Source organism: Sarcophilus harrisii, chromosome X (genome assembly GCF_902635505.1).
Source record: "Sarcophilus harrisii chromosome X, mSarHar1.11, whole genome shotgun sequence".
Taxonomy (NCBI): Eukaryota; Metazoa; Chordata; class Mammalia; order Dasyuromorphia; family Dasyuridae; genus Sarcophilus; species Sarcophilus harrisii.
The window spans coordinates 24,944,471-24,971,338 of NC_045432.1; the positions used below are offsets into that span (position 1 = coordinate 24,944,471).

Genomic DNA, 26,868 nt, shown 5'->3' on the forward strand with positions numbered 1-26,868 from the left:
GGACTAGGGTGAGAAACCCGTGTTTAGGACCCCAAATGGGAATTACAAAATTTTCAGCCTTACCTGCCAACCCTGGACATGGATTCATCATGACAACCCTAACTTCAATGCTTTTTTTCTGCTTTGAGCATTTAACAAAATGAGTTATTTTAAATGTGCTCAGCAATAACTAGTCATGTAACTTGAAGCAAATCTCAGCCTGTATCCAATTTATCACTAGTCATAGATTAAGACCATCTGAAAAACAAAAGGGAACCAAGGAAGATACTTAGTCCCAACCAAGCCTGAGCAGTCAGCCCTTTGATGGCACACCCCTACCCCCAGTCCTTATTTGGGGGAAGTTTTTTCTTACGTTCCATGTAGTCTCAGTTGGCTTCTCTGAAACTTCAACCCATTTCCCTTAGTTGTGCCCTCTAGGATTAAGCAGGGCAAGTAGCATCTCCTCTCCCCTTGATAGCCCTTCAGATGGGAATAAGATGCTCTGCTCAGTCTTACTCAATGAACTGTCCAGACTTTCATCAGAGACAACAGATGGGTGGGAGCCTTTGAAAGTTTTCAAGAGAAATATGCAAATGCAAATGAGTGTTTTATTCCTAATGAATCTCTAAGCCTAATCAAGACCTTGCATGTATTCTCTGCAGCCAAAGAAATGGGTTTCTTCCCTTAGATTTCCAGATTAGTCTCCAGACTTTCATTTTTGCCCTGTTGTGCATTTCAGAAACAACAGGATCAAGATGCCCAAATTATGGTTTTTATTAAATAGGTACTGAACTATCAAGATGCTGTGCATATTCTGCACTAATGCCAGTTTTTTCAATGCTATGTGGGTCCCCTGAATAGCGAATAATACAAAGACTAATAAAAATGATAGGAGATTTGAAAGTGAGCAAAATTAGATTAAATTTCAATCTATAAAGTGCAAAATGGATTTTTTTTGCATACTTTCCTATAAGTCCCTAATCTCTTCCACATCGTCTATAGAGCAGCTATTTAGTTTAACAGGTTGGGACATGGGACTAATATTGTGAGCTATTTGAAAATTCAGCTGGCTTTCTTCTTTTAAAAAGATCTACCCTTGTAAAAATGACCAAGATGGAGAACAAAACCTGCCAAGGCCAGGAGCTTTGCAATAGGTTTTCTTTTGCTGTAGCAAGCTTGTCGTGGTGGTAGTGTTGATGGTAGTGTTGGTGGTGGTGGTTTTTTAATTCACTTTGAAGGAAACGTTTCAGCCTTGTCCACTCCAAATAAATGATGCGGTGGACATCTCTCTCCTCTTCCTGGGCACACATATTTTGTTGCTTTATCCAACTCCAAAGGAAGAGAGAGAGAGAAACAGACACAGAAAGACAGTAATAGGCAGTGAGAGAGAAGAGAAGAGAGAAAGAGAGATGGAGGGAGAGAGAAAGAAAAAGAAGAAAGGAGAGAGACAAAGAGTCAGAGAGAAAGATATATAGACAGAGACAAACAGATTCAGAGACAGAGAGACAGAAAGAGGGAGGTACACAGAGAAAGAAGAAGGAAAAGAGAAACAGACAGAATCAGAGACAGAGAGACAGAGAAACGGAGGAGAGACAGAGACACAGAAAGAGAGACAAAGAGCCAGAGACAGAAACAGTGAGAGACACTGAGACAGCGAGATTCAGTGAGAGACAGAGACAAAAAAAGAGAGATAGTGAAAGACAGAGAAGCAGGAAGAGACAGTGAAAGACAGAGAATGAGACAATGAGGCAGAGACAAAAAGGTCAGAGACACAGAGACAGTGAGAGACATAGATGAAAAGAGAGACAAAGAGACAGATCAAAGGGTAGCCCAGACAGCTGTGGTTCATTAGGAGACCAAAAAAAAAAAAAAAATAGTTCACGCTTAATTAAAGGAAAACCACAATAGGTTTATATACTTGAAAAGTACCAAGTTTCTCCCAAACACCCCCCCCCCCAGCAGCAGGTGAGCCCTTTGGGGCCCATCAGAAGTGGCTGTAGTGGAGAAGCTGTTTGCCATTTCTATGTGCATGCATAAAGCAGGACTTCCTCCCTAGCTCCCAGGGGTGGATGGGGGGGGGGGGGAAGGGGGAGCTTTTTTCAATGGTCCATGAAGACATAATGCACTTTCTCCAAACTCTGCAGCCAAGCAACATGAAATTTTTTCTCTTCCCGACATCCATTTCTTATTTGATTAGCCAATCGCCACATAGGCCCGGTCATTAAACTAGAAGGACCAGATGCGTCAATTGACAAGAACATTTTATAATTTTACTTCACAATAAAAACACCCAGCCTCCTATTTCCTTTGCCTTTTAAATTAAAAAAAAATTGCACCGAGTCACTCACAGCTTAAATTCCGGTCTTTACAGTGTTAAGAGGGAGCCACAAAGCTGATCAATCACTTCCTGATCTCCTCCCACCCACCCCCAACTCCCCAGAAATCTCGAGAGCTTATTTGGAAAAACTGGACCACCAGCCTCTTTTAGAATTAATTGTCCCTCAAGCCCTGCTCTTTTTCTGTACCACGTTCCCATCTGTCACCTGGATGTGCAATCAAGAAGCCACGGAATGAATACAGCTAGGTCCCCATTAGCTGGGATAATGAATCCCCTGAAGTGGTCACGTTATTCGAATTCACACTGCCTTATTTCCATTGGGCTGGAACCAATTACCATATTCTATATAATTATAATTTCGAATGATACGAGTTTGGATATCTGTGACCATGGGATTTATTATTCGCACTAATGAAAGAGCCATAACCAAGTCAAAAAAAGGGACAGACATCAGAGACCAGCTAAAGAGATGCCCATTTTCGAGAGCACAATCCCTCATCTGGTTAAGAATTCTCCCAATAACCCTCATTGTGAAAGGCTCCTCTTTCCGTTCTCTTGTTTTGTTTGGTTTTTTGTTTGTTTGTTTTTTAATGAAATGACATTTTTGTCCATTGCGCCCAACTGGATTGCATTGTGGGATACAGAGTAAAATAATGAGTTACGGCGGACAGAATTACTTCATCTCAGGCCTTAGTTGCCTCATCTGTAAACCGAAAGCCTTGAAACTCTAATATCCCTTCTCACTCTGGCCTGATGATTCCTTGTTAAGCAAACCTTCATTTCTACCACTGCTTTCCAGTTTTTCCAGCAGTTCTGGGCAAACAGGGAGCCCTTAGCCTTAATGGTTTGTGATGGAATGTTTATCCAAAACCAGCCTGCTTCGGAGCCTTGCTCATCTAGTCTGTTCCACTGAGCAACCTTTACAATTTTTAACCAGTACCGAACAGCTTTTATGATTACGCCTTTATAATACAGTTTGAGATACAGTAACACTAGGCCCCTTTTCATTCCTACTTTATTTCCCTTGAGATTCTTGACCTTTTGGTTCCTCTTGATGAATTTTGTTATTATTTTGTCCAGTTCTATAAAGTAACCCCTTGGCAGTTTAGGATGGCACTAACTCTATAAATTAATGCAGGTAGTATCATTTTTTTTATTATATTGGCAGGGCCCAGCCAATAACAATGGACATCTCTCCAATTCTGTCTCCCTTTATCTGTATCTGGAAGGGCTGTTTTGTAGTTGTTTTCATCATATAAGATTTTTGATTGGGGAAAAAGGAAGGAAACTCCAAGCACCAGACCTGGAATTAAATACTCATTAAAAGAAGAGTCCACATATGGTAATTCCTTGCCAAAGTCAAGCCCAGTTTTCATGAATCCTTAATTTGGGAGACATTTCCAGGGACATCATTGGCTATGATGTCCTGGATGCAACGACCTCAGATACAAATTGGCTGCATTTGCATCTCTATCCTCCAAAATCATAGCCAACTGTCCCCTAATGAGAAAATGACTGAAACACTGGCCTTTCCCATTCCTGAATACTACAAGGACAATTCACCAAATGCCTCCCTGTACCAAAGTCTGCCCACTGCCAGACATGACTATCATCAGAGTTATTCTTTTGGTACTGAATCACTCTCTATGTGCACATTTATTGCCCAGGAGAAGCAAAATCAACTTGAACAGAGCCATTATAATCCTTTTCAATCTCTGTTCAAAAACTTTAGTTAAAAAATGATCACAAGATTTAATTCCGTGTTGCGAATCTGATTTTTGTCATGATCGTTCAGTCATTTCCATTGCGTGTGACTTTTCATGACTCCATTTGGCGTTGTCTTGGCAGAGATCTGAAAGTGGTTTTGCCATCTTCCTTCTCCAACTCATTTTACAAATGAGGAAATTGAGTGACTTACCCAGGGTCACACAGCTAATAAGTGTCTGAGGCTGGATTTGAACTCAGAAGATGAATCTTCCTGCCTCCGGGGCCAGAACTCTATCCACTGCAGCACCACCTCCAGGCAATCAATCAATCAACAAGTCCTTAATAAGTGATTACTTTCTGCCAGGTACTGGGCTAAACACTAGAGATACCAAGAAAAGCAAAAAACAATCGTCCCTACTCTCAAAGTTGGAATCAATAAGCACATAGAAAGATACACATACTACAAACAAAATGAATTCAAGGTAGTTTAGGGAGGGAGTGCACCAGTAAATGGTATAATTAGGAAGAATCCAAAAGGATGCCCATAAGGTCAGGGCTTGCATCTACAGTCTCTTGAATCAAAACTAAAGTATCATAAGATCATAGAATTATATATCAGGAAGGGATCTTTGGGCTCATATAGTGCAATTCCCTTATTTTAATAAATTAAATAAACTGAAACTCAGAGGAATTCACTTACTTTCCAAAAGTAATATAGTTACTTAGTTGCATGGCTGAGAATAAATTCTTTCTTCCAGTACCAATCCTCTCTGATTAAGGTTAATAAGCATCTTAATTTTATCTTTTCCAGCCATTAACCTCTTGCTCTGATTATTTTAACCATCTCCAGATCCTAAATAAAATTCTTTTACCCCACACTTCAGACTCACAAAACTAACAAAGATGATAAAATACGGAAACAGTCAATGGTGGAGGAACTGGGGAAAGATACACTTGAGGGACCATGAATTGTTCCAATCATTCTGGAAAACAATAGAATTGAGAGAAGGAGGAAGGCAGGAAGATAGATGTCCACATCACTTGACCCAGAGATCCCACTTTTAGACAAATTTTCCAAAGAGGTCAAAGACAGAAAGGTCCCATACAGACCAAAATATTTATAGCAGCCCTTTGGGGCCAGCTACAAAATGGAAAAAACTGTACGCCCATCGATTGATGAAGGCATATGAATATAATAGATTCTAGTACTATAAGAAATTATATATCTGAAGAATACAGAGAAGCATTGGAAGACTGTCTGTGTACCTTTCATGCAGATCCCTTGGTTATTATGTGTTCTCTGAATGTATTTTCTCTCCTCAGTAGTGGTACAGTAACTCTTTGGAAAGGGTCCCAAGTGGATATTGTGCAATTGTTTATTTTATAAGTGATGCTGTCTCATCAGATATATTTTGTTTTGGATTCGAATTAGTTGTTAAAATATACACATCAGTGAACTTCACCAAGATTTAGAGTTTTGAGTTGGAGCTAACTCCAGTAAGTCAAACCCATGGTAGTTTTTCCATTTCTTTCTCAGTCCTGAAAACAGAGTCAACCTCCCTTTCCTTTGTCACCACTTGCTCTCTCGCAGGGAATTTAATAAATAACCTCACAAGTAGAAGACTGAACATTGAATTCACATTATATAGGAAGCATTTGAAAGACACAGGAAAGGACTGTCATTATGAAGAAGGATTAGGCTTGTTCAATTTGAATCCAGGAAGCAGAAGCATGAATAATGGACATAAGACTCAGATTGATAAATTTTCACTTGATATCACGAAAAATTTCCAGAAAAAATCAGAGCTGTACCAAAAAATATAATAGGCCACTGAGAGGAACAATGGTCTCCCCATTATTAAGTCTCCAATGACCATTTGTTTGATGTATTATTGTAGGGATTCTTTTTGGGTATGGGTTGGATGAACTAAATGGCCTCTCAAGTCCCTTCTAGCTCTGAAATTCTGGGATTCTGTGAATTTACAGATTTAGTGCTACTGCAATCAAACCACCGAGGGATTACTCTAGAAACCAGACAAAATAATAACAAAATTCATCTAAAGTTACAAAAGGGCTAGAATCTCATGGGAAATAATGAAAATTAGTGGAAACAGCACTTCCAGACCTTAAACTATATTGTAAATCAATAATCAGCACAACTCTTTGGTCGGGACGGGGATAAAGATTAGATCTATGATTTCATTAGTAAAGAACACCAGGTAAAGAAACTTCCTCTACAACTTAAAGTCAGAGAGAGGTATCTAGAATATAGTGAAGTTAAAAGACTTGGCTAAGGTCATACAGCCAGTATGTGTCAGAGATGGATTTGAACTTAGATATTCCTGGCTTTGATGTTGCCTCTCTGCTTGGTCCTGGTAAAAATAAAGAAAAATAGGTCAGAAACACAGACTAAATAAACGAGAGTTGGAAAATCAAACTCTTTGGCCCCTGTGCTCAATAAAGAACATAACTTTATTGTTATCAATAGATAACATAAACTACTTGGGAAAGGATTAATTCAACAACTAATGGGACAACTGTAAACCAATTTGACAGAACAAGTCTAGCATCTTAAGTCATATTCTACAATAAGCTCCAAATGTATACATTAAAGATAAAAGTCCACATCATAACTATAGGCATCTAGTTGGCATCCCGGATGAAGTACTGAGCTCAGAAATTAGGAAGATCTAGCTCAGATTTTGGCCTCAAACACTAGCTGCAGGTCCCTTTACAAGTCACATATCCTTTGATTCATTTTCCTTGCCTGAAAAATGATGATTATAAAACCATCTACCTTTGTGATGATGAAAATAGTTATTTGTATTCTTATTACTCTTTAACATTTCTTCTGGTTTTGCCATGAATTTACCTTGCTCATTTGCCATTTTACTGATTTGATTTTCTACTCTCTTATTTTTAGTCAGAGATTAGCTAAGGATTTGTAGTTTTATTAATCTTTTAAAGCACCAGATTTTAGTGTTATTTATCATTTCTGTGGAATTTTTCAATTCCAATTTAGCTATTTCCTCTCCAATTATTAGCCAAGGATTTAACAGTTTTATTAATCTTCTAAAGAACCAGCTCTTAGTTTATCATTTCCATGGTTTTTTGGTTTCCAATTTATCTTTTTCTCCTCTAATTATTAATATCTTCTCTTTAGTGTTATTTAGGTTTATTTGTTCATTTTCTAATTTTTAATGTATGTTTCATTCATTAACCCGCTCTTTTTCTAATTTATTCATGTATAATTATAAGGACATGATTTTCTCCTGAAGAATGCTGTAGCTGAGTCACAGAAATGTTGATATGTTGTTGCATCATTTTCATTTTCTTTTACACAATTGATTGTTTATATGATTTGTCCAGTGGTCCATTCATTATTTAAAATTTCACCATTAAGTTCCCATTTGGGTCTATGTTTTGTTTGTGGTCCTTGAATCAATTTCTATTTTTATTTGTAGTCTAGTCTATAAAGGATGTATTGACTATTTCTGTCTTTTTCACTTGTTTGCAATATCTCTGTACCCTAGTCTGTGGTCAATATTGGTAAAAGTTCCATGTAGTACAGAGAAATAGATATATTCTGCTGCTGTCCTATTTAAAAGATGCCATAAATCTTTTAATTCTAGTTTCTCCAGAAATTTGTTCAGTTTCATATTTTCCCTGTTATCTGTTAGACTTATCCAAAACTGAGACAGGGATATTATAATGTCCCCTTTCACTATTGTGTTAGAACCCATGTCTTCTTGAAGCTCAGTTTTCCTTTAAGTATTTGGATGCTAACTCATTGGGAGCACATAAATTTATTATTAATATTGGTTTGTTGTCTATGATTCCTTTCAACATGATATAGATTCTCTCCCTTTTAGTTTTCTGAATGTTTGCTTTTGCTTTGTTTGACAGCATGTCAACAACTCTTGCTTTTTTGTATTGAGATGATATGTGCATGGTACATTTCTTTTCCATTCCCTCAGTTTTATTTTGTATGTCTTTGTTTTTTAAATGTGTTTCTTCTAATCAACAGATTCAGGGATCTGTCACTCAGGTTTTATTTTATTGGATTATTTAATCCAATTTAAAGTTAAAAGGGTTAAGTTTTACTTTCCTCCATCAGTCTGTAAAATTGGGTTTTTTTTTCCCAAGTTATTATTTTTTTTCCTCTTCTGCTGTAAACACAGTATTATGTTCCTTTAGTTACTTACTTTAATCTCTTTTTTTAAGATGACACTGTTCCCACTGGCTCTCTGACTCTCACCCCTGATCCCCTCTCTCATTTATTATCTTTTTCCCTTTAGGATTTTTTTTATTAGTTCCTCTCTCCTGCTTTTATCTGGACATGTATTTCTTTCTCCTCTTTTTTCCTCAGTCAAGTAGATTCCCCACCCCCCCCCCCATCTACTTCTTCTCTCCTCTTCAGCTAGTACAGTACTGTCATTTTAATTTCATTTTTGTACCCTTTCCAAAAAAGATCTCTTTCATTTTGCTCTGGATCCTAATTCTCCGATTCATGACTTATAATCTCCTATCTCGGTCTTTTTGCTGTATTCTTCATACAGTCAACTCTTCCAAGGGATCCATTCTAGGGTCTGTCTTATTTCTTTCTGCCATTTCCTAGTAGGGAATTACCCCCAAGAACTTGCCTTTTTCACTGTATCTCACTCTCAGAACAATTCCAATTATTGCAGATATCAAAAAGGAAGGAGACCGATTCATGCTAGGGCTCCTTCCCCCTCCAAACCTCTCTCTTAATGATCTTTTATTTCTGCATTTGCCTGGAAATCTCCTTCCTGCATCCAAACTTTCCACTCCTTCATTTGCCAGTTACTCCTAAGGGTTCTAATTCTTCCCTATCCCCCCCAAGACAAGTAGATTTTTCAGGCACCAAGTTTCCAGGTTCCATTCAGTCAGTAAAAGATCCGCATCTGCCTTCAGCCATAAAAGCATTCATCAGTGGAATCCACTCCCACCTCCAAAGTATGGCTGCCTCCCTTCCCCTCCCTATTCAATCTTTCCCCCTTCTCCCCATTCCCCTGTAGGCTCTTCTCTGAGACTGCAGAGATCACCTTCTCTCATAGTTACATCAGGATTTGACCCTAGGACATCACTCACCCCTCTATGTTCCAATATTGTCCCTCTCTCCCCTTTAATGTCTTTTCCCATGCTGTAATATAGCTCCACAAAAGAAGCCTTTACCTGTAGGCCGCATCACCAGGTTCTATCATGGATGTCCCCCGTCTCTGCCTTCTCACTGTTACTTCTACCAAATCTCCATCTTCACTTCTGAATCCTCTTGGGCATTTAGAAAGAAGTCTCTTACTAATCTTTCTTTTGTCAAGCTATTCCTGTTTGCATTTATTCACTCCCGCAGTTCTCTTGTTTGGGGTATGTGACAAGCAAATAATCTCTTCAATTCTTGTTTTCTTTCAAAAAAATATCACAAACACAACATCATAAGAACCACCACAACAAATATTTATATGGCATTTACTGTGTGCCAGGTACGGTGCTAACTACTTTACAATTTGGTCTTCAATTCAATAAATATTTATGAAGTGCCTACTATGTGTCAGGCTAATGCCTGATATGAAAAAGGATATGAAAAAGGGATATGAAAAGGGATAAAAACATAGTCCATATCATCAAAGAATATATAATCTAAGGAGGGAGACTCACAAATATAAACAGAGCAAACTATATACAGGCTTAATTGGAAATAATTAAAAGGAAAGCATTGGAATTAAGAGGGGTTAGAGAAGGTCATTTTCTATAGAAAATTTCTATACAAATTTCTAAAGAAAAAGGAATTTTAGGTGGGACTTGAAGGAAGCCAGAGAAGTTAGTCAAGCTTAGGAGGTAGATTTTTAACCTCATTTTGCAGATGAGGAAACTGAGGCAAACACAGGTTAAGTGTCTTGCCCAGAGTCACGTATACAGGAAATTATCAGAGACAAGATTTGAACTCACGTTTTCCTGACTCTGAGCCTGGCATTCTATCCAAGCTCTCAATTTATTATTAATGTCTATCTTTCATCTTGCATGATTAAGCTCAGATTTGCAGGATAGGTCACACTGTGCTACAACACCCAGAATTTCTGTGTTCTTTGAAACGTAGAATTCTATTCCCTCTTTTTTCTAGATGAAACAGGATAGTTTTGCTTCATTTGAATATGCTTTCCCTTGTATTTGAAGGTCTTTCTCCTAAGCAGGTGGCTTGCAGAACTTATTATTTCTAAATTGAACTGTTAAATTTAACTGCTATGTGTCATGGAGTTTGCAGTCTTGGGGGATTTCTTGAAAAGAAAAGTTTTTTTTTGGTTGCTGTTATTGTTTTTCTGGAGACAATCTATGAATTCTTTCCATTGGAATTTCATTTTCTATTCACAAGTTCTAGGAAATTTTTTCCTATTATTTCCTTCATTATGATAGTATTATGGAATTTGTTCTATTCTGTTTTTCTGATAGATCCATGATCCTTAGATTGCCTCTACATATCCTGTTTGCAAGATTCATAAGTTTTGCTTGCATATTGAGCACACATTCTCTTAATGCTCTTGCTTTTTTGGTTCACTTCTTCTAGGTTGTTCTTTTCGCCACTTTTGGAGAGTTTTGAGAAATCATGAGATCAGAGAAAATGTCTCATCTGCCATCTTGTTTCTCACCAAAATCATATTTGTAAAGTGCTTTGCACTACATAAATGCAAGCTATTATATTAAAAATTAAAAGAGAATGGAATCAAGAAACAGAGTTTAAGAAGGGTCCTCAGAAGTCATTGGAGTTTACTCTGTCATTTTAAAAGTGAGAAAACCAAAGGTCAAAGATGATATAATTTACCAAAGTCACATGGATTATAAGCATCCGAAGGGAGATTTAAACCCATGCTTTGACTTTCGAGCCAGAACCCTTTCCATCTTTCACAACTATAGCTAAGGAGCATATTCTTTTTGTTTTTGTTTTGTTTTGTTTTTCCTTTTTTAAAAACTCATTTAATATTTTCCCTAGTCACATTCAAAATAATTTTAAAGCTTTTTATTTTCAAAACATATGCATGGATAATTTTTCAACACTGACCCTTCCATAGCCTTGTGTTTCAGATTTTCCCCTCCCTCCACTCCCTCCCCTAGATGGCAAACAATCCAATATATGTTATACACGTTAAAATATGTTAAATCCAGTATGTGTAAACATATTTATACAATTCTCTTGGTGCACAAGAAAAATCAGAACAAAAAGGAAAGCGAATGAGTAAGAAAACAAGACACAAGCGAACAACATCAAAAAGAGTAAGAAAGCAAACATTTTTTTTACATTTGCTTCTAAGATTTTTGAGTTCTAGGTTCTCTCCCTTATCGCCACCCACAATTAAGAAATTATGTGAAGTTAGGCAAAAGATTTCCAGAAAAGTCAAAGTGCGAAAGAAAACATAGATCTCCAACCCCAGTGAAAATAAAAACCCTCAAGAAAAACGAAGTTAAAAATAAAGGGAGAGAGAGAGCAATGATCTACATTCAGACTTGATCAGTTCCTTCTCTGGGAATGGAAAGGATTTTTCATCCTAAATCCTTCAGAGTAGATATGGATGATTGTATCACACCTTGAGAATAACAAAGTTGTTTACAGCTGTTCATCCTAGAACATTGTTATCACTTTGGATACAACGTATTTCACTTTGTTCATGGAGGACTTTCCAAGTGTTTGTTTTACCCTGAGAGCATCCTGCTCAACATTTTCCAAAGAATAATAACATTCCATCAGAGAAACTTGGTTCAAATTTTTTTTTACAATTATTATTGCCAATTGTATCCCCCCCCCCATTTATTCTCTCCTTTAACCCTGTCCCTCCTCAAAAGTATCTTGTTACTGGCCACTCCTTCTCCCAATATGTTCTCTCTTTTATCACCCTAGCAGGGAGTATTTTTAACCAAACAAAAGGTGAATGTGGGAGTAGAGAAAGTAGATAAGTTTGGCTATGTAAGACGTGAAAGCTTTTATATAAGTAAAATCAATGTATCTAGGATTAGAAGCTTTTATATAAGTAAAACCAATGTATCTAGGATTAGAAGCTTTTATATAAGTAAAACCAATGTATCTAGGATTAGAAGGTTATCAGTTGATTGAGGGGAAAAAAATCTATATAGAAAATATTTCTGATAAGGGTTCCTCTTTAAGATGTATTGAGAATTAGCATAGAAAGAAGACCAAAAGACAATCCCCAATGAACACAGTTTTTAAAAGATAAAAATCACACACTGCAGCAAAAAAAAAAAAAAAATAGAAATAAAATAGATGTCCATTAATTTAGAGAATGGCTGAACAAAGTTTTGGTACTTTGATATTAATGAAATATTATCGTGCCATAATAAATGACAAATGAGAGAAAACAGCCTGTTGAGTGATTGATATTCATGGTAAAGAAAGAAACGTGGGCCTTTTTAATTCTAGCTCAAGCTTCATTTCCATGCCATTCAAAAATGATCTTGGGGGAAGGTAGATTCTAACACATCTCCCATTCCCTACCCTCTCCATACAAGTCCTCTGGATAGTTTGGGGATCTGGGGGCATTAATCAAGACTAAAGAGAGGTTACAAAGAATTTTCAGACAGATGGCTATTGGAAACCATAGATTTGGATAAATATTGGCATAGATAGGTAGGTTGTGCAGTGGATAGAACACGGTCTGGAACCAAGTGAGACTTTAGCTGTATGACCCTGAGCAATTCACTTACCCAGTGTTTATTTCAACTTTCTTATCTGTAAAATTGAGAGAGAGAGGCAGCAAAGCAGGAGATTGCCATTCAGGCTGATGTGCAGTAAAGGGAATGGGTGAGCTCTGACCACTATGGTAGCTACAGAAGCCTGGCAGATACTTTAAAAGGCTGACAAATTGGGCTCTGGAGCTACTATTGACAGGATTCAGAGCCCAGTTAGTACATGGTAACTGCTCCTAAGAATACTTTAGGACCTGACCACTACAAAGGCTAAATCGTGCCTAATCATTCAATAGATTCAAGACATGAACTCTTTCATTATGTGGCATGGTTCCATGGGCAATATCAGCAAGAACTCAACCAACGATCATGTCAAGGAATGTTAGGGAAAATGGCGGAGTCCGGCGAATCTGCTTACAGAAATACAGAGGTTTATCCTAACAACAAGAGACCAGTAGAAAATCTAGCGCCAGTAGAAATTACAGAAGAGCCATTCCTCAGGAGCCCAGATGTATTGATGGCTAAAAGTTACATAAGCAAATAAGGCCTTATGCAACAAATCACGGCAGAGGGGAAAAATGTTTCTGTTTAGTCGCTTTTAACTCTCTGTGACCCTGTGGACTAATGCGCACTAATGCTGTCTATAGGGATTCTGTGGCAAAGACAGTGGAACTGTTTGCCATTTCCTTCTCCAGTGGATTATGGCAAACAGAGTTTAAGTGACTTATTCAGAGGCATACAGCTAATGAGTACCTGAGGCTGAATTTAAACTCTTCTTGACTTGACTTGACTAGAGTCTTCCTGACTCTAGGCCCAGGACTCTAACTACTGAGCCATCTAGCTGTGTCTATAATATAAATCCAAACCTCAAAATATCCTTAAGAAATCAATAAATAAACCGTGCTGGAAACATAGCATTATCACAAGCAGCAACGGTTGTTGCTGGCGATGGCTGACCTATCAAAATTCAAGAATAATATTTGTAATAGATGCTGTTCTACCAAATTCTCATAACCTCCAAACTGTGTGTAATGTTAAGCTTTTAAAATATAGATACCTAATGGAAGAAATCAAAACCATGTGGGAATAGGATGAGTACGTATCCTCCCCATCATCCTGTCTTCTACTGGATTTTTCCCAAAGATGCTTTCAGTGAGCCTATAAAAGATGAGCTTACAGCCCAATACTTATAGCCAATTACAAAAAGCAATAATTTTATACACTCGCAAGTAGTCCATTAAATATAAAAGAATAATATCAGAACACTGATCTGTCACAGAATTGTTTCCATCTAAACTCCTCTGAACTAAATGGGAATAACAATATAATAACAATAATAACAATAACAATCTTTACAGCCAGGCATTACCATGGAGACGCCATCCAGATAGTTCTGGTAAGGTATTTTTTAAAAGAAAAAATTGGAAAGTGAAAAGGGAGGAAGCCGTTTTGGAGGTAGGGTTCTGTTCTCCATCTTGACACCATGGAGGAAATCGTCAGGTAGTTATGCATTTTGGTCCCCAAGAGATTATAAGAGACCACTAAGATTTCAGGCCACTGAAATCAAGGACAATGTTTACTGAACTGTAAAGAACAAGGATTGGTGAGATAGCCTGTGTTAATTTCTCTCTTAACTCTGAACTGGAGTACTTAGCACAATGCCTGGCACAAAGTAGGTGCTTTAAAAATAAATGCAATTGTCAGTGGAGTTGTGAAATGATCCGACTCTTGTGGACAGCAATTTGGAACTATGCCCAAAGGACTATCAAACTATGCTTTGATCCAGCAATGTTTCTAGTGGGCCTGTATCCCAAAGAAGGAAAGAGAGCCCCATGTGGAAAGATGTTTGTGGCAGCCCTTTTTGTAGTGACTAGAAACTGGAAAATGAGTGGATGCCCATCAATCGGAGAATGGCTGAATAAATTGTGGTATATGAATATTATGGAATATTATTGTTCTATAAGAAACGATCAGCAGGAGGATTTCAAAGAGGCCTGGAGAGACCTACATGCATTGATGCTAAGTGAAGTGAACAGAACCAAGAAAACATGGTACACATTAAGAACAATATTCTAAGATGATCAACTGTAATGAAGTTGGTTCTTCTCATCAATATGATGCTTCAATTCCAATAGACTTGAGTTGGAAAATTCTATCCATATCCAGAGAGAGAGCTATGGAGACTGAATGTGGATTGAAACATAGTATTTTCACCTTTTTTATTTGTTTCTTTGATTGTTTTTTTTCCTCATGGGTTCCCCCTTCCTTGGTCTGATTTTTCTTGCACAACATGACAAATATGGAAATGTGTTTAAAAGGACTGCACATATTTAACCTATATCAAATTACTGGCTGTATTGAGGAGGAGAGAGATAAGGAAGGGAGAGAAAAACTTGGAACACAAAATCTTACAAAAAAATGAATGCTGAAAACTCTTTTTACGTGTATTTGGAAAAGATAAAATACTACTGAGAAAGATGATATGAACATAAAATAAAGGACCTGATTTTTGATAATAAATAAATAAATGCAAGCTGACTTCCTGACCCTATCCTTCCAAGAAACTTCTTTGAGGGCTCTTTCTTCTTTCTTTCCACAAAGGAAAAAAAAATCTAAGCAGAATAACCATTTCTATTCTTATAGTAAGAAATGCCTGGTGTTAACCACTGTTACATAGCTGACAAAACTATCACATTTTACCCTTTTGCTCTGTCCTATTATGTTATCTATTGCCCTTTATAGGACAGAAATTAGTGATCACTAATAAGCTTTGTTGCATATTCAATGGGAGCATCACAGATAAAGGCTGGACAAACTGGTCAGTCTGGGAGAAGTGGAAAGACATGCCCAATTTCTAGTGAGAGAGGCGTGGCGGGAGGGAGGCAGTAGAGTAATGATTTCTGCCCTAGGAGACCACAAAGTTTTCCAGTCACTCAGTACTCATATTCATCAGCCAGCTCAAACTTGATTTATAGGAAAGTATAAACAGAGAGATGAATAACCTGACATAAATAAAAAATCCCCCAAGCTAGAGAAGTTAAGCTCCTCAGGGCAGACGAGCCAGACAGAGACAAAGAAAGAAGAAAGGATTGCCGTTTGGCTCCAGCGTACAGATCCTTTTGTGGGCTCTTTGGTTGTTGGTATGGTGTGGCTCCCCAAAGCCTTACATCCCCTTTTCAGCATCTTATTAGTGGGTAAGGATAATATTCAGAATGAGAGACTCCCCTAAGCCTCTTCACTTATCATCAGCCTATTTACACTCTAAACTTGCTGTTGTTTTTCAGTTGTTTTCAGTCATATCCAATTCTTTGTGACCTCATTTGGGGTTTTCTTGGCAAAGATACTGAAGTGATTTGCCATTTCTTTCTCTGTGTCATTTTACAGATGTGGAAACGGAGGCAAACAGGGTAAAGTGACTTGCCCAAGTTCACATAGCTACTAAGCATCTTAGGACACATTTGAATTCAGGAAGAATATTCTTCCTGTCTCCAGGGCCAGAACTGTATTTGCTATATACCATCAGGCCGCCCCTCCGCTTCTTAAACAGCACCTCTTTCTATGTATATACATGCAGAGGCTACCTCATATGGAGTTTAAAAATTATACTCTCCAATGGAGACCTTCATTCTGTGATTAACAATAACAACAATAATAATAATCTCATTTTCTCTAGGTTCTCAAAAATGATCTTTAGGACTGCCCCAGACACAGAGTATAAAAACCTAGCAAGAAAACAAACTGCAGCTGTGTCTGTCAAGAAGCTTACTGGCATCCTGAAGCCAAAGCACGACAGAAAGAGAACATGAAATACAACTAAAGCACATAGGATATGCATCCTGATGCCCAGGTTTGTAACTGTAAAATCGATCATTTCACAGGAAAGTATGTTAATAAAACTATATAATATTAACCAAGCACAGAGCCATAACTCTAAGACACCCATGGAAAGATTAACTCCTCCTCTACAGAAAGAACCTGGAAACTGAGTGGAGCCCATCAGTTGGAGAATGGCTGAATAAATTATGGAATATGAAGGTTATGGAATATTATTGTTCTATAAGAAATGATCAGCAGGAGGATTTCAGAGAGGGAGAAAGACTTATATGCGCTGATGCTGAGTGAAGTGAACAGAACCAAGAAAACATGGAACACGTTAAGAACAACATTCTGTGATGATCAAAAAGTATTCATGGATGTCCTCAGGGAATAAAATAAGTAAGTTAAAAACCTACAGCAATATTTTGGACTAAACTAATTTTACTTCACCACAGACAACTGCAAGGTGACACATCAAAAAGACACATCCCTGAACTTGTCAAACGGAACAGTGATATGCCTCTTGACAAAATCAATTAAAAGAAAAACAACTAAGATTCAAGAATGGAGTCAAAAGGATCTCCAATTATAACATCCACATGAACTCAACCAATGATATGTTAACAAGGAAGAGCACTTCCTGTACAAATGGTGGCGTCCCATGGTATGTTTCTAGAAACAGAGGGAATTAGGATGGCAATCCATGACCAGGACATCAAGTAGCAGAAAAGCACAGAAAGGTCTTCCTTAAGGATTTCGGATTGATCAATGCAGATTATTTAAGGAAGTAGGAGAAATCATGGAATACATCCCTCCAAGCTGCAAAAACCGAGCCCCCACCCAACATCTAACAAGATACAACCCAATAGCTAGGATTAGACATCAGAAGCTCACTATCTTTCATAAGCAGACAATAAATCCCTGTACAAATACAAAGCTCCAAATATCCTAGAGAATTCAACAAACCATACTGAAACTGGCCCACTCTTACCAACAAAACTGGTGCCCAGCATCAGCCAGGTATAACCTCAATTAATAAAAAATGAATGTTTTTCATAGATATTCCCATACAAAATACTCAACCTCTAAACTAAAGGAAGGAAAAGCTTTCAAAATAGAAGAAATCAGAATTATGTGGGAAGACAATGAATAAGCAAATGAATGAAAAGGAAGTTAATGCTTCTACATGTCAGGAGCTGTACTGTGGATGCAAACATAAATATAGTAAATATATATATGTAACTATATAATAAATATATGTATAAATACATAATAAAAACAAATAAATGTAATAATTATAAGAATACAAATACAAAAAAGCCCATACTGATGGGGAAGGCAACACATATAGGAGCCATTAAATAGCACTGCAGTAGATAATTGGAAGACTCATCTTCCTGACTTCAATTCTGGCCTCAGACACTTAGTAGCTGTGTGACTTTGGACAAGTCACAGAATTCTGTTTGCCTCAGTTTCCTCAAGTGTAAAATGAACTTAAGAACCTAAGAAGGAAAACGGCAAAACCACTTCAGTATCTTTGCCAAGAACAGTCCCAAAGTACTCATGAAGAGTGGGGCATGACTGAAAAATGACTCAACAACAACACGTATAGGGAAATGATGGCCAGGGAAAGAGAGATGAAAGCAAAGAGGACAAACTATAAGATAGATGGTAAGAGGGCCTGGGTGGACAACTGGATGGAACATCACGGTGAAGTATGATCCGGTACCCGGAGACAGACAGTCAATACAGTGGACTAAGAGGGCACATGCATCATCTTGATTGAGCCCAGTACACATGAACTTACAAACTATTACTTTTGTTCAACTTCCAAAACCAGTTTTTTTCCACCTGTGCAATAATCCTCAGAATATTATATGTAATAGAATATTAATGCAAGGTCTGTCCTGTGACCTAGACAAGACAGGGATCATTATTTCCATTTTACAGATAATGAAGTTGACACTCAGAGAGGTGATTCAACTGATCCAAGGAAACATAACTAATAAGTTGCAAAGGCAGGTCTGCAAATCCTAAAGTATACCTGGCTACTTAAAATGTACACTCTAGGGACAGCTAAGTGGCACAGTGGATAGAGTGCCCGCCCTGAAGTCAGGAAGACTCGAGTTCAAATCCACCTAGCTGTGTGACCCTGGGCAAGTCACTTAATCCAAATTGCCTGAGCCCAAAAAAAAAAAAAATACACCACATTCTGTAGATGGCCCTACTGGTACTCATTAGTGATTCGACACTTTTGAGTTTGGCACTAAAGTTGCCATGGGAATGGCCTTGCACTGAGCCTTCTGTATTCCCTATCCTCCATGCCTTTGCAGGACTCAATGTGCCAAAGGCCAAGGTTAAAGGCATAGTCTCCCAGTTCACAGGAGTTAACTGGTCCATGAGGGTACTGGTATACCAGTGTCCAACCAATACCCTTGGTCTCATTTGAACTTGTCTTTCCCATGAGGCCACAGGTGAATTAAAACTAATATGCTAATTAAAGGGCTGGTTCCTCAAAGTCAAAACCCCAATTTTTTTTAAATGCAAATGGTTGTAGCCAGAAGCACTGAAGAAAAAAAAAACCAACTATCATCCCAGCAGGTGTCTTGATTTCAAATTCAAATTCACACCAACATTCCACCCAGTAGGGGTAACCATTCCATACTTGAAGACTTTGGCAAAACAAATCAGGGGATGAATGGGGGTTTATGCAAAAGCTCCAATTAGCCGGGAGCCTAGAGATCAACCCAGCGTCCCACCCTCTCATTTTACAAAGGAGGAAGTTGAGCCACAAAAAGGGGAAGTGACTTGACAAAAGTCACACAGAAAAGATCCCAGATCTAGAGCTGGACCTCAACCTTATTTATTTGTGTCATGGACTTTCCCTTCCCTTCTCTCAGGTGATCTAGTGGAACCTATGGATGGACTCCTTCCCAGAATCCCAGTATTTTTAGATGCATAAAAGAAAATACACAGAATTACAAAGGGCAGAGATTACACATCAAAATATGAATAACAAGTCTATGGATTTCAGGTTCGAGCCCTTAGAAGGTGCTTCAGAAACTATCTAGTCACAGGGTCACAGATCTGGAGGGAGAAGAAATCTTAGAGGCTCTAAAGTTCAACTCTCATTTTACAGAGGAGGAAACCAAGCCAGCGGAAGTCCAAGGTCACACAGGTAGTGAGACAAAAAAGATGAAAACCCGGGTCCTCTAACTTCAAATCCCGAGTTATTTCACTGTACCACAGTCCAAACCCCCATTTTACAGAGGGGGAAACTGAGGCCCCAAAAAGAGAAAAGTACTTGCTCCCACCACTCATTGACAGCAGCCCCACAACAAGAACATAATTTTTTTCCTCTTCATCAGGTGTTCTCTCTGCTACCTAGCCAGCGGCTCTTCCTTGAACAACAGATACCAGTGGGACCCCTACTGGTAGAGCTTAATTACCATAGGCTCAAAGCATCTTAGATTTCAAGCTGGAAGGGATCCCATCCAACCTTCTCATTAGACAGATGAGGAAAATAAACCCAAAGAAATTAAATTAGATGCAGAAGGTTACACAGCTACTATGTATGGGGGGGGGGGGGGGTAAGATTTGAACCCAAAGCATCCTAAGCATTCTAGTTGAATCTCAGGTTCCAAGAAATAATTCCCCAGATGCAGCTGAATGGCCTTTTTCCTGTGGTTTCACCAGGAGTCTCACCCCCCCCCCATTGGAATAACAAACAAGACATCCCCAGCTCAGAGGCTCGAGCTAATGAGCTGCTCGAGGGGCTCAGAAGCTGGCCCCTCCTCGCAGTAAATTAGCCACCAGATCCCCCACTGGGATCCCATCTTGCATCTGGCTCCCGCTTTGCCCCTCTCCTTCCTTCCCAAGAAAACTGGCTTGTTCTGACCCGCCCCGAACTCCCTCTTCTCCGGAGACTGGAGACTCAGCAGAATGGTGACTTGCTCTCCCAGGCGCTCGCTCCCCACATCCCTGACACTCCCGAGGCGCCCAGAAGGGTGGGGAAAGGATGAGGTGCGAACCCAGTTGGGATTTGGGGATGGGGAAGGGGAGGTATTAACAAATAAAGGGCTGCGTCTGTGCGTCTCTGAACAGCCTCGGCCACTTCCCAAACCCCAAGAGCACAGCAGAGGAGGACCTGGCAGGGCTGAGGAAGGGGAGGCCACAGCTCCTCCCTTTTGCTTCACCCAGGCTGCCTCCCCTTGCCCCAGATCCCCGGCTGAAGACCTAGCTGAGGTGCCATCTCCTACAGAAGGGTAAGCCTGGTCCTTCGCAGTTTGCCAGCTCCCCCATCCCCAAAATGTTGCAGCTCCTGCATAATTTCCTAGTTCTTTATCCAGGGACATGTAGTTTCCCTTCTACTGAACACAAGTCTTCCAGAACAAGACCAACAGGTCCCTTTCTGTCTCTATCCCCAGAATCTCTCACAGCAGCTGGTACACAGTACAGCTTAATAAATGCTCAGGGAAATAAGAAAAGGAGCCTGAAATCCAAACCCAGAGCACCTGACGTTGTTTTCCCCTACAAAGCGGAGCACCCTTAAGGGCCAGAGACCGTTCCTTTGTCTTTATTTCACCAGCACCTGGTACCACTCATGGTACATACTGCGCCCTAATAAAATGCTTAGTGTTCCATGTATTTCCCCCAATAAATTACAAGTTCTTGGAAGACAGAAGGCGTTTCCTTTCAGTCTCCCTCCCCCCGGCAGCGAGCACAGCACCCCAATAGCCAGGGCCCCTCATAAATGTTTGCCAAATAAAAGGATATTCATCAGCACCTAATCCTTATGTAACATTTTTGCTTACTCTGCCCTCCAAAAGGAATAGGATTTGGAAATTCAGGGCTACCGGGGCAGTTTCCTCCAAGTTATCAGGAAGAAGGTCCCAATTGGCCTTAGGGTGCCCCGCCCCCTCAGGGGGTAACTCGGGAGACAAGAATAGCCCAGGTGAACCAGATGTGCCCGATCAGCTGCATTAATAGGAGCCAAGGGAGTAGCTGATTTTTTTTTTTTTTTGGAAGCAGAGAGCACTGGTATTTGGTTTGACACTGGACCAACTGTCAATTTGTCACCGATCCCAACACCCCACCCCACCCCCAAGGACAGCCAGCATTAGAATCGGAGGGCATTTAACATCATATACCCACAATGGATTATGGCCACATCCCCGGCCCAAACACAGGCCAGTCCTTGGAGCCGAATGAAGCTGTCTCCCTACTTGGAAACACGGAAAGAGGAGCTCAAGTAGGGTTCCCCGACGATTCCAGCCCCGATTCCAACCATTAAGAGTCCAGGCTGGTCCAAGCAAGGGGCCCCTCCCAGAGGCTCATGGTCCAGGCAAGTGACCCAGAGGCGCCCCTCCTAGAGGCTCGTGGGCCCCGAGAATTGGGCACTGGGGCAATTCTAGAGAAATCTCGGTTTTTTAAAAGTCCGAACATTTGATCTTTTCAGGGGGAGGTGGGGAGGGGGAACTCCCTCAATCAATTCAGACCTGCAACTCTTCAGGGAGAGCTGTCAGGGCACCGAGCAGTGGAGAGAATAGCCCCAAGGTCACACAGCCAGGATGCAGCAGAAGCAGCCCTTGAGCCCAGATTTTCCCAGGCTCCAGATCCGGCCCCTCAAGCTGAAAAGGGACTTTATCTTGGCTGAAGGGAACTCTCAATTTCTAGCCCTCTCTACCAGGCACAAGTTGCACGGCAAAGGCAGCTTCTTCTAATTAAGGTGTGCTCCTGCCCCGTCCCCTGCTCAGCGACATCCCAAACCTCAAAGCTGGGGGGGGGGGTTGAGACAGTTGCTGTACATCACAGAAAGGAGCCGGAGAGCTGCTTCCCTTCCAGCCACAGACTCCTGAGCAAAGGAGAGCCAAAGGCTTTCGAAGAAAGGGCTTGTGGGGGGCCGGAAAATCTCCGGGCGGCTTTGCCATGGAGTCTGTTGACAAAGGCTTTCCCAACCCGAAAACTGCCATGTTGGCAGTGGAGACTTGGCAATATCCAAAGAAGGCAGCACGGTGCAATAAAAAAATAAAATAAAAATAAAAATAAATAAGAATAATTAAAAAAAAAAAGAAAGAAAGAAAAGAACTAGCCCTGGAGTGGGGAAATAGGTTCGAATCTCATCTCTGCCACTTAGTACTGTAAAATGAGGGGGTGGGCTAGATTAGCGGGGTCCAACTCAAATGGAAAGCCACATAAGGAGTCCTTGGGCAGGGGGGTTGGGGGGGTTGATTTAGACTGTTTTGTTGTATTTGCATTCATTTTGTTCAGTATTTCCCGATTGGATTTTAATGTGGTTCAGGCTGCACTCCCAAGTGCTGCATGTTTTGGTATCTCTAGGCTATCCAGCCTCTAATTTCTAAGTTCCTATGTGTGACTCTGGGATAGTTCATTTTCTCTCCCTGGGCCTCAGTTTCCCCTTCTCTAAAATGAGGATTAGATCGGCTGGGAGGTTCTTCCCAGCCCTAGATCCACGTTCAATCGGCCTGGGCTGCCTCTGAGATGGAGGCTGACCAGAAAAAAGGACACTTTGCTCCCACCCTGGACGCCAGTCCTTTTCCTTATCCCTGCCTGAAAGGGAGCAGAGAAGGGCGGCCACCCCTTCCCCACGCCTGCCTCCCCGAGCCCCCCAGGAAAGTGAGCCTCCCATTGTCTGAGGCGGATTTTGGTGAAGAGGGAAAGGCGATCTAGAGGGGCTGGGAGCTAACCAAGCAAGGTAAAGAAAGCCAGTGGAGACAACCTGCCAGAGGGGCAGGGCTGGCCAGCGACAGCCCCGGGAGAGAGGGGAAAGCGCTCCCTCCCCATGCAGACCGGGGCAGCCAGCCCTGCCGGAGCGGCCCTTCCGCCGCCCTCAGCTCGCTGCTGGACGCGGTGGGGGGGACAACGGCTTCCAAGCGCTCAGTTCCGGGGACCCCCGCGCTCCCCATGGTCCCTCGGTGTTGCCCCCTAGGCTCTGTCCCCTTTTTTTTTGCAGGGGCGCCAGGGGCGCTTGACTGCAAACACCTCCACCCCACCCCTGCTCCTGGGTGTGTATACACACACTCTCCATCTCACTATTTCCATTTCTCTCTGTGTCTCTCTCCCTCTCCCCATTTCTCTCTCCCAATCCCGGAACTGTAAAGTGGTGGAAGAGGGCGGCAAGAATAGGGAGAAACGGCAAAACACCTAGAGAGGGGAAGAGTTGTTCCGACAAATCGCTACCCGACTGGATACAGTGATGGGCTGGAGCGCACACTCACTGTGTGACCTTGGGCAAGTCTAGTTAATGGCTCTCTGCCTCGGTTTCCTCGACTGTAAAAATAAGAGGGTTTGAGCTAGATGGCTTGAGATCCCATTTCAGCTTTAGTTCTCTGACCTCCCCTTTCCAGAAGGGCTCCAAATCTTTATGGTAAAAAATACACTTCCCCTCAAAAGAGAGAAAGTGAGGAAAGAAGCCAGGCAGCTAGACAGAGGGAGGGACTGCTCCCTAGTTATCCCCGTTTCGGCCAGAAGACGCTTAAGTCAGTTTAGCGCGAATCCCCGGCTCGAGGGCCCAGGCTCGGGGAGGGCAGGGGGAGAACCCGAAAGAAATCCACAAGGCTGAAATGGTCCGGTGTGCCGGGGCACACCCCCACCTCCATTCCCAGGCTCTGCGCTTGCCAAGCAATCTCCGAGGGCCGGAGGACTGGGGAGTACGCGCTACATCCCACCACCGTTCCACATCGCTCTCCTGGAAGCCCCAAGTTTGGGGAAATCGAGGCTTGGGTTCCACCCAGAACCTAGGCTTTCCCCTTATCTCTCCCCGCTAAGACCCTTCGGTGAAGGTAAAAACGAAAGAAGGGGAGCGCGCCCCGAAGATTCCCCCGCAAGGCTCAACTGCCCACTCCCAAAGGCTGGCACAGGGGAAAACGCACCGACTTAGGAGTCGGAGGATCCGAGTGCCAATCCTGCCTCAGCCTTACCTCCTCTGGGACCTCGGGCAAGGCTCTTCCCTTCTGGAGACCTCGATTTCTTCACCTGTAAAAGGGGGGCGGCGTGCTCACTAACCTCAGAGTCCCTGACGGCCGGGAACGGGCGAAAGGAAGCGGAATGTCTACAAGGCGGGCACCCCTAGCTTCAGTCCCAGCTCGCAAACTTTCCGCTGGGGTAGAATGGAGCCACGCAAGCTTTCCCAGATTAGGGAACCCAAAAGCACCCCTCTTGGGGGGGGACTCAGAGTGCTCGCAAAGTTCCCGGCCCCGGACACCCCCACCCCCGCCCCCGCCGGGTCTCAAGCACCAACGCCCCTGGCCGGTGCAAGGAGCCCAGCAGCCCCTGTGGGGTGGCCCGCGAGCTTTACCTGTTTCGGACTGAACAGCTGGCTCAGCAAGAGGGAGTTTCCGCCGCATCCGATTCCATTTCCAGAGTCCCGCGGGTTCGAGTTTGCCGAGGCCGAGCGGGAGGGCTGGGGCTCCGGGCCCCCGGCGCGGCCGCTCGCTCGGGGTCTGCTCCCCAGAGCGCGCGGCGCAGTTCGCACCTCGTCCCTTCTCTCCCGGTGACGGGGCCCGAGGCCGGGAACGGAGGCGTCCCGAGACCTCCTCCGGGGGCAGTTCTTGGAAATAAAGGGGAGATCGGGGGGAACTAAGCGGGGGAGCAGATGGGGAGCGGAGGGAGTCCCCTCAATCCTCTGGCCGGAGCGCAGGCTTCGCTCCGTCGGCGGCGATGAACAAGTGCTTGGGCGAGCGGCCCCGGACCCCCCCCCCCTCAGGGGCGCCCGGACCCCCGAGCGGCCGAGCCCCGCGCCGATCTCAGGCCAAGTCCCGTCCGCCCGCCGGGGGCTCGCTGGGGAGCCTGGGGCCGGCCCGGGGAGAGGGGCTCCGCGAGCCGCACAGGTGCCCCGGCAGGTGTGCCCGGGCTACCCGTGGGAGCGGGCGGGCGCCCTTGGGTGGGCGAGCGGCCCGGCTCTCCCGGGCGCCCGCCCCGGTCCGCTCGCGGCCGGCGGCTTGTCTCGGGGAGCGCCCTCAGAAAGGACTGGAGGAAGTCCCCGAGAGCCGCGTCCTCCGCCTCGCTCTCCTCGCCCACAGTTTGGCGCCTCGGGGCAGGCGGACTGCGTTGGGGAAGGGGGTGGGGACTACCCGCCCGAGCCCGGGAGCGTCACTGGGCGGACCGGTACCCCGCCCCCGCCCCCTCTCCGCCCCCTCTGCCTGCGGGCCGGGGCTGGGGAGTACCGGGGCGGGGGGGGCGGAGCGGGGGGGGGAGGAAGGCAGGGAGCGGCCGGCCTTCGGGTCCCACCCCCCGCCCCCGTCCCTGGCTTGGACCCAAACCAAAAACGACCGAAAACCAAAGCCAGCAACCCCAAACCCAAAGCCCGAAGCACTCCTTGCCTCACCTTTCCGAGCGGGAAGCGTGACGCTGCAGCGACGTCTCGTGGCCGGATGGGAGAACACCCACGGTGTTCGTACCTCTGCCTGGTCCAGGGAAGGCATTTAGGAGAGAAAGCCCCAGCGGGCGTCCACTTTGACCTCCCGGGGAGGCTGTGGCCTCCTCGTCCTCGGGGCTCATCCCAAAGGCTCCCGGTCACCCACCCGGCACTATTGGTTTGTGCTTCAAGCTCAGGCGGGGATGCTGATCCTGGCCAGGGGGTCGGAGTCATCGAAGGGACCGAGTGCCAGGCCCTTCCTCTCTGTGTCCTAGGGACGACGAGGTGACTGAGACAGACCTACAGGGACCAGCATGGCCCTCCAACAAGACTTGGGTGCAAATACAGCCCTTCCGGCTCCTTCCAGCTGTGTGACCTCAGGCCAGCCGCCCAACCTCTCATTTTCCTCTCTGCAAAGTCATGGATTTGTACCATCTTTTGGCTGATCCTTGGGAAGTCTGGGGAAGCCTATGGATCCCCGTGCTAGAATCCTGTTTGTAAATGCCCAGAATGCAACGTCTAGGACAAAGGGAACTCATGATATTAAACACGGTTATCCAAATAGTTTTAAGAACCAGATCACAGACTATTCAAGAATCCCTGAACCGTATGTAGCCTCTGAGGTCTCTTCCAGTTCTGGACCTAGAATCCTAGGTGTGACCTTGGGCAACTCACTCCCCTCAATGGGAGTTTCCTCTTTTGTAAAATGGAGGCGTTGGGCTGGTGGCCTCAAACATCCCTTCCAACTCTTTAATCTAGGATCTTGGGAACATAGGAACATGCTCATCAACTCGGGGGTCTTTTGGGCACCAAGAGGGTGGAAAGGAAGGAAGCAAAAAACTTCAAATGGCTTTCCCTCTGCTAGCCCCCATCCTGTATTTTCTGCACATTCATTGTTTTCAACATCCTACTACCACTCTCAGATGAAGATCTGGCAATAGAC

The 26,868-nt window shown here is 42.9% G+C and overlaps 1 protein-coding gene across 1 annotated transcript in view; it reads right to left on the reverse strand.

The window, feature by feature from the left end:
• The window catches only part of LOC116420353 (translation initiation factor IF-2-like), an 82,106-nt gene extending 56,038 nt beyond the window's left edge, over nucleotides 1–26,068 (reverse strand). Inside the window, exons 1-3 of the mRNA XM_031945051.1 lie at nucleotides 25,896–26,068; nucleotides 25,526–25,613; nucleotides 24,867–25,421 (exon numbers count right to left, since the gene is read on the reverse strand). Of these exons, the coding sequence (XP_031800911.1) occupies nucleotides 24,867–25,421; nucleotides 25,526–25,613; nucleotides 25,896–26,068 (816 nt within the window). The remainder of the gene's footprint in view (nucleotides 1–24,866; nucleotides 25,422–25,525; nucleotides 25,614–25,895) is intronic.
• Nucleotides 26,069–26,868: the final 800 nt, after the last annotated feature.